The sequence below is a fragment of the Zerene cesonia genome, unplaced genomic scaffold (genome assembly GCF_012273895.1).
Source record: "Zerene cesonia ecotype Mississippi unplaced genomic scaffold, Zerene_cesonia_1.1 Zces_u003, whole genome shotgun sequence".
NCBI lineage: Eukaryota > Metazoa > Arthropoda > Insecta > Lepidoptera > Pieridae > Zerene > Zerene cesonia.
The window spans coordinates 2,317,648-2,326,918 of NW_024045133.1; the positions used below are offsets into that span (position 1 = coordinate 2,317,648).

Genomic DNA, 9,271 nt, shown 5'->3' on the forward strand with positions numbered 1-9,271 from the left:
ATACAACATGATATACAATATTTTTGCAACTAATACAATTTAAAAGCAATTATAGTTAATATACTAATACATATTACAAAAGACAACTATGAAATTGTAGTTTTACAAACCAATCACTATTTAACTACAGTATCAAGTCCCAGTAACAAAGCAGTCGTTTCAATAAAATAAATTTAACAACACCACATCGTTCATCAACATTTGGATAACTTAATGGCTTAAAATATCGGCTTTGATAAGTCTGTATGAATTAATCAAAATATTTAATCCTAAAGTCAATTATTTCGAGAAATAAATAGTTTTTGAGCGATACTCGCGAACTGTATTGTGTATCAGAATCAATGTTTGATGTGGATCATTACAATCTGATCCTGAAACACGATACAATCCAGAGATTTTATCTAAAAATACTAAATACGTAGTTTAATATTTTCGCGGCAAGAGGTATAGTGGATAGGTATCTTTGGGTAAGGCAGCGCATGCCGGCTTCTGCCTCAAATCATCTTTGCTCACGGCCGCTACGTCAAACTCTTGGATGATATTCGCGAACATGACGAAGCTCATTGTAGTCACCATGGTCTGGCCGATGCAGGTACGTTTGCCGATACTAAAAGGCAAGAAGTGGGGAATATTCTTCTTAACGGATACAACGTCTTTCTCCATTTCCTTGCTCTTGTCTATGGGCCCGGTTCGCTCGCCGTCCGATTCCATGCCGGAATCGCACAGTGAGTTGCGGCGTACGCGTATTTTTGTCTTTTCCAAGAATCTGGATGGGTCGAACTTCTCCGGCTCGCTCCAGTACTTAGAGGAAGTGTTCAGTTCATAGTTGTTGATGAAAACTATGGTGCCCTTCTCGACTCCGTAACCAGCGACGGTGGCGTTTTCAGTGGCCACGTGGGGGACAATTGGCGATGAGCAGTATCTGAGGCATTCTAGGATAGTCGCTTCAGTGTAAGGCAGCGATGGTCGGTCTGTTAGTGTTACGGCGCGTTTACCTTTAGTCACACCATCAATTTCTGCCTTAATACGTCTACCAACTTCCGGGTCTCTGGCTATAGCTGTTAGACACAACATAACTAGATTACCCACAGACGAATGACCCCCCAGAAAGTCTTCGAGCATGAATATGATCGTGTTCCTATCAACTGTTGGATCATCATGCAGCACTCGCAGTAAACCGTCCAGGAAGTCCTTCTCCGGCCCCTCAGTGTCTAGATTCAGTTCCCTCTGCTCGATGATTCTAGATAAAATGAAAGTGCGTATCTCTTGCGACCAATGGGATAACTTCTCCATGTGTTTCTTGTAAAACGGAGCGAGGAACGGCAGGAAATCGACGGCATAGCCCTGATTGATCTCCCAGAAGATTTCGTCGAAGTAATCCACGACTTTCCGGAACTCCGCATCGGTGTCAGAGTCGAATCGTATGCTACACATGTAATTGGCGAACATGTTCATGGCTGTGGACATTAAGAGCGGTTTGAGGTCGATTGCGCCGTCAGTACTGCGCGTAATGTGCTTCAATGTTTGTATGAGTTCAATGGATTCGAATGTAGCGACGGAGCCGATTCTTGCGAAGTTATCGGTGTGCTGTTTGGGCCCGCAGTGGCGACGGGCGAGGTTGCGTCTGCGGAGTTGTAGGTTCGACCAATCGCAGAGCGCGAGCGCTGTGGATAGAGAAAAATATCGATTAATTTGGGAATGCTGTTAATTATGTATGGACCTCTTTGCTGGCTAAACATAACACCGTATCTATAAGTAACACCAGGCATGATTGTGGTAAAATTCCCGCTCTGTTCTCAATAAAAAAAATATAATTTTGAAAAAGGAATATATTAATTAGAGTCTAGCATCGATAGTGGCAATATCAAATATCATAAGTGGATAAGTTGATTATGACATATATTATATGGTTAACCACTTTAGTTTAAATAGTCATTAAATACTAGGCCCGCGCTAGATTGAGCTGGAATAGTAACAAAAAATATAGCTATTGCATCACATAAATAACTTAACTTTTATCGTTTCACATAATTATTAAAAAAAAAACCATTGACAAATTGTCAGAATTAGACCAAATCTTTTAATGACACTACACGGGAGGCACCAGCATTTATAAAAAAATAAATCATCAAAATCGGTTCACTCAGTCTGATATAGTTTTGAGATAACAAAACTAAAACCAAAAAAAGACAGTTGAATTGTTAACCCTCCTTTTTTGAAGTCGGTTGAAAAACGAATTAGTTTTTTACTTTATCCATTACAAAGAACAAACTGACAAAAAAATATTCATAACTATCCTATTAATATAGTGCAAAAGCGTTTGTTTGCATCTCTTTTTCGTCGCAACGGAGCGATCATATAATATGATAACAAATATTATTTGTGTTTGGAGATAGATTAGAGAGAAATTACTTTCCTACGAGAATTCCCTTTAATTACGCGAGCGAAACCGCGGGCGGAACCCTAACAAAGTAACCTAAAAAAGTACCATCATATATCATCCTATCCTACTAATATTATAAATGCGAAAGTTTGTAAGGATGTGTGTGTGTTTGTTGCTCTTTCACGCAAAAACTACTGAACCGATTGCAATGAAATTTTGCACGTAGACAGCTGGACAACTGGAATAACATATAGGCAACTTTTTATCCCGATATTCCTACGGGATACAGACTTACGCGGGTGAAACCGCGGGGCGCAGCTCGTACACCATATGGGAATAACCATACAAAAACGCAAGTAAGTACGCCCCTTAGCATATGCTAAGGCGATATTTAAACTTGTGCATGTGCGCACGACATTAGCATCGCATGCATAACGCATGGACATATGGCGTTTGACGTCGGCAGGCAATTTAAAATTATAATTGGGAGCGATCGCAAATCGCTCGGTCGTATGTTATCTTATAATGTTGAACTGTTATAACGATTTAGAAATTATAAAACTTTTTAACGTATTTAAAACGCGATTTATTCGGGGACACTCACTACCGCGACCACGCTGTAGTGTTCGAAAGATCGGGTTAATAATATAATGAATAAATCGTGTTTAAAATCCGTAAAAAAAATTTATAATCTAAATGTATAATACTTGTAAAATCAAACACAAGAAAATACTATGTTATAAGCATTTCACCGTGTCGCTAGATAATACGGTAGTATACAAAAACTATTTAACAACAAGCTGACCCGGCGAACTTCGTAACGCCGTTGACCTTTTTCGAAACATTTATCTGTATTTTTTATGGACTTTCCCTGGACTATTATGAATGCATATAAACCAAAATTATCAAAATCGGCCCAGCCATTCTCGAGTTTCAGCGAGACAAACGAACAGCAATTCATTTTTATATATAAGATAATAAAAAAATTAATAATTACACGTTCGAAAATTGCATACGTATTATATTTGATGGACGACCGATGTTGATAGATGTGAATTTACTATGATTTAAAAAAAACTACAATGATAAATAAAGTACGTATATATTTTGTCAAATGTGTGGGTGGGTTTTGCGACACTAAGTTAGTTAAAGAGCAACTGATAAAAAATGGTCCACCCATCCAATTGATGACCGTGACAACCGTTGCTTAACCTTGATTTTTTATTGGTTGTTGTTTTAGCGGTAACAGAAATACATCAGCTCTGAAAAGATGTAACAGACATGCAGACAGTCAGACAGACGGACAAGGAAGTTTTCTAATTTTTTGTGAATGCCAATACGATTTCATCATATTCACCTCATAAGAAAAATTATGATATTCAAAAATACATACAGACGACCTGTAGAGAATCTACTTCTCTTTATTTTGGAAGTCGGTTGAAAAACACGAAAAATGTAAATAAATTGAGCAATAATGATGATCGAAAATTAATGATAAATTTCACAATTTTAACATAAAACAATTTATTTTAGGATAAAAGATTTATTAATGAAACGCATTTACGCAGTAGGTTAGCAATGTATGCATTATTTCACATGACGCATAAAAATATCTGATTTCCTGATCGTTAGCTAAATAAGAAGGTCATTTATAGATAAATATAATAAATATTATACAATTTCTTATTTAAGTCATGCGAGGTAGCGGAAGCGATTTGAACGTGACAAGCTTTACAAATTAACTTCAATTGAAACATAATTTTAGTATTATATTAATCTAATCAACTTCCATTATATATCCCGTCAGAACGCAACGTCATAAAGCAGTACTTATTCCAGTGTGGGAAAGAGACAGAGCTGCGTAGCTCGTCTAATGCCATCACTTCTACACTGGTATCAGTACTGGGTTAAAACGTCACATGAATTAAGCCGCCCTGTAGTTAAATATATCCTACTAATCTTACTAATCCTACTAATCCTATCCTACTAATATTATAAATGCGAAAGTTTGTAAGGATGTGTGTGTGTGTTTGTCGCTCTTTCACGCAAAAACTGCAGAACCGATTGCAATGAAATTTGGTACGTAGATAGCTGAACAACTGGAATAACATGTGGGCAACTTTTATCCCGATATTCTTACGGCATACGGACTTACGCGGGTGAAACCGCGGGGCGCAGCTAGTAAGAATATAAGTAATACTTCAATGAAGCTAAAACTGACAGTTAACGCATTTTATTTTATTGCGTTATTAAGTTATGTACTTAAATGCCACTATAAATCGCTACTTATATTACAAATGCGAAAGTAACTCTGTGTCCGTCTGTCTGTTGCAACTTCATGCCTAAATCGCCCAGTTGTTTGGGATGAAAATTGACACAAAGCAACTTAAAGACCCAAGAATGGACATAAAAAACTTTTTTATCATGGAAACACCACAGAAATGGAAAAAAAGGGCAAAACTCCGAAACTGTCTTGTACTATACTTCCTATTAATATCATAAACCCGAAAGCTTGTAAGTATGGATGGATGGATGGATGTATGAATGTTTGCTACTTACGCAAAAACAGCTTATTGTATCTGTATGACATTTGGTATAGAGATATATGAAAAATGTCTGGATTAGCACATAGGCTATTACTACCCGGGTGCTGCGCGAGTGACGCCGCGGGTTACAGCTAGTATACGATAAATTTGAAAATTAGATAAAAACACAAAGCAAAACGCGCAATTTCGTCTCTCACAACAACACGTTTTCCATTTGAAATTTCCAAACGACACCTTTCTAGAAAGTTCTCATGGTAATGGTCTCGACACCTTCATTCTAGAAAGTTCTTATTGTAATGGTCTCGACACCTTATTCTAGAAAGTTCTCATGGTAATGGTCTCGACACCTTCGTTCTAGAAAGTTCTCATGGTAAAGGTCTCGACACCTTCATTCTAGAAAGTTCTCATGGTAATGGTCTCGACAACTTCATTCTAGAAAGTTCTCATGGTAATGGTCTCGACACCCTTGTTCTAGAAAGTTCTCATGGTAATAGTCTCGACACCTTCATTCTAGAAAGTTCTCATGGTAATGGTCTCGACACCTCTGTTCTAGAAAGTTCTTATGGTCAATAGATCGCCGTCGCTCATGACTCGTTCCTTTGCTATCTATGCAGTTCATAATTAAGTTATTCACATGCAAGGATGGTCTACATTTATTGGGTCAAGTGCTGCACACATTTATTCGGAATGTATCATCACTTTAGGTGCAGTGGTGGTTACAGGCGTATAAATCAAGTCGTGAGTTCGATATTTCAAGATGACAATACTACCAAATACTGACTTAGAAAAGTTAAGCACAGAGAGCTAACCAGTGGTGGCTCAGTGGTGAGAACCTCGGACTTCAAAATCGATAAGTCGGGGTTCGAGACCGGGCGAGCGTGCAGGAAATAAATTGATTTTTCAATTTATCTGCACATGTAGATAACGTCACCACTGCTTTAAACGGTGAAGGAAAATATGAGGAAACCGGCATGTCCAAGAATCAAAAGTTTGAAGACATGTGACATCTGCCAACCCGCACTTGGCCAGCGTGGTGGATTATGGCCTGAACCCTCATAGGAGGCCTGTGTCCCAGCAGTGGGAACATATATGGGCTGATGATGATGATGACAGAGAGCTACTATGACGTCTTAAAGCTTTACTAATTCCAGTGTAGGAAAGAGATGGCGTTAGATGACCTATTTAATCCCGTGTCATCCACACTGGAATTAGTACTGCTTTAAAACGCCATGGTAACCTTATATTTGAGAAAGAATTGAAAGGTTTAGTCTGTTAAAATAAAACCTATGAGCTGGAATACTCAAACACCTGCTTATGGTGGGGAAACATTGCAAAGAAACCCACTACCCCCAGGGAAGGAGCTGTGGGTTATGTCGGATTCCTACCGACTAAAGCCTCACTTTGTTCTGTCAAGCCACCTAAGTGAAGGGGCCAGGGATACTTCTCATCTACACTAATATTATAAAGAGGAAAACTTTATTTGTTTGTTTGTTTGTTTGGTTGTAATGAATAGGCTCAAAAACTACTGGACCGATTTTAAAAATTCTTTCACCATTCGAAAGCTACATTATCCACGAGTAACAAAGACTATATTTTATTTTGGAAAAAATTAGGGTTATTGAAACATTCAAACCAGTATACCTATAAAGCTGAAGGGTTAGTTAGTTCGTTTGATATTATTTAAACTCAAATATATAACTCTAATCGCAATCATTCAGATATTCAATTGGACAGCTATATATTATAAAGCTGAAGAGTCATTCGTTTGTTTGTTTGAACGTGCTAATCTCAGGAATTACTGGTCCGTTTTAAATTCTTTCAGTTGTAGATGCCCTACAATAAAAGTATTCAGAGAGAATTTAGGCTTTATATGTACCACGCGCGAAACCGGGGCGGACAGCTAGTTATATATATATATAAAATCATATCTATTAAACTACTTCGAAGATAACGCGTGCGAAGCCGCGGGCAAAAGCTAGTAAAAGATAAGAGAGTATGTACAAAAGGCATAAGAGGCCTCCCCTTTTTTGATTCGAAGCTTCAAACTGAAACATTTATTTATTATAATAATATGTACCATATGCCACCGGTTTCGTAGGGCTGTCGACTATCTTTAACAACTTTTTAAATAATGCAAGGGTTGTGATAGTATATTGTTTAAATTGTGTTTGGAATACTGTTGTCTTCATATTAATAAACAGAAAACTAAATTTTTTTTTAAAATTCCATCACAGAGTATCCGCAAAATAAAAAAATAAATGTATGGACATGGCGGGCATTTTTAAATAAATGTTTCATCATTTTTAAAATAACATAAAACAACAATCCAGATGGTAAATGTTGCCATACCATTACCCAAAAATTACCGTCGACTCTTACTAATTTATGCTGTGTATACGAATATTATTATCTCTGGATTTACTGAACCAATTATAATAATAATTTTAACAATAGAAAGTCATGCTATCTGTGAATTTCAAATGCTCTATTTTATTATCCCAGCACTACCCGAGCGGAGCCGGGAAGAGTGGCTAGTGAAAGAATTAAATACACTAATCATTTCTAAGTATATAAATATGCTAAGTCGTTTATTCTTAGCAATGAAGAAGTAAGAAGTATTGTAAAAAAAATGTTTTTGAGTCCCTTTTTTGGGCGAAGCCATTAACTGAAAGACGAAGAAACTCTTTTTGAGGAATAAAACATATCTACATATAAATAAAAAAAATATATTACAATACTTACAATTATTTCTATCACCGGCGAACAATTGATGAAACCGCAAGAAGTCAGGTCGTCCACTGAAGAATTTGCCATTCTGATTCAGAACTTCTCTAATCAATTCTAGATTATTCACAACTAAGCACTGCGAACTCCCTAATTTTATGCTAAATATGTTGCCATATTCCTTCGAAAGTTCCGTGAAAGACTGGAACGGGGATTCATGTGTGCCCAAAAGATGTAAACTCCCAATTATTGGCAACGGTGTAGGTCCAGGCGCGGGTTGCAATTCGACTATCCCATTCCCCTTTGATTTTTTGCAAACAACCGTTTTACGTGTGAAATATTTGTACGCGATCAAAGCGCAAACAACGATTATCAGAAGCGCACTCATTTTTATTCTAAAAGAAATTTTTTGAGTGACACAACCGTTGACAGGAGAAATGGCGGGAATGCGACGCCAGCCGGCACTGTGGCGAAGCCGCCATCTTCTTCATTTATATAGGGTCTCTATTAGCATTTCTGCAACGCGTATAGATATTTTTTCAGGCCAATTTCAACTGTAACGCGGTGTGATAGGGGTTTTTCATCGACACTAGACGAGGCTTCGAGTGTCTGGTTTTTGTTTTGTATAACATAATCGTTGTATCATATTTTTTATTGGCACTAAGATTATGTATGAGATGCCTACAGTGCAAATTAGTTCAAGCCAGACTCTGGTGCTGTTTTATTGTAAAAATAGGTTTGTGTTGAATTAAAGGCGATGGATTTGCCGCCATTTTCAGTGTTGCCATGGTGACGGAGTGGTCGATTTGATTTTCCGTTTTCATGCATAATTCGAGCGCTCATACCTAATGCATTTTGGTAAGTTATTTTTGGGAATTATATATAATAAAAATATAACGAAGAAGACAAAAATAAGAAAAGTTATACACATAACGCATATGCAGTTACAATATTTAGTTGAACTCCATAATTATCATTATAACTCATTTAATATATTAAAATATCTTGAAAAAACATTACCTCCTCGTTTAATATTTAGTTTTATAGCATTGCAATGCTTAAAAAATCGACAATATTTCACACAAAAGTAAATAATAAACAGCCTATAAGGACATAATACTAATATTATAGATGATATCAAAGTATTTTTTTTATGTGGCAATAAAGCTTGTTTTCTTTCTTTCTTTCTTTCTTTCAAGTATATTTTATATCGACATGTCAAAGTTTCATATAATTAATTTTATACTATAATTTTAATACGCTTTTATTAACTCACTTGTAGACGTATCTAATACTAGCTGCGCCCTGCGGTTTCACCCGCGTAAGTCCGTATCCCGTAGGAATATCGGGATAAAAAGTTGCCTATATGTTATTTCAGATGTCCAGCTGTCTACGTACCAAATTTCATTGCAATCGGTTCAGTAGTCTTTGCGTGAAAGAGCAACAAACACACACACATCCTTACAAACTTTCGCATTTATAATATAAAGTAGGATATTAGTAGGATATGAAATTCCCGTGTCACAATTTTAGATATCAAACTCCTCCGAAACGGCTGGACCGATTCTTATAAAATTCTGTGCGCATTTTGGGTATGTCTGAGAATCGGCCGCTATCT

General features: G+C 36.9%; 1 protein-coding gene across 1 annotated transcript; it reads right to left on the reverse strand.

Annotated features, from left to right (window-relative positions):
- LOC119838576 (cytochrome P450 307a1) lies at positions 1-8,115 on the reverse strand. The gene is made up of 2 exons (XM_038364565.1): positions 7,672-8,115; positions 1-1,664 (listed from the first exon to the last, which is right to left on the reverse strand). Exons 1-2 carry the CDS (start codon positions 8,039-8,041, stop codon positions 424-426), a joined length of 1,611 nt encoding a protein of 536 aa, XP_038220493.1. The 5' UTR covers positions 8,042-8,115; the 3' UTR covers positions 1-423.
- Between the last annotated feature and the right edge of the window lie 1,156 nt (positions 8,116-9,271).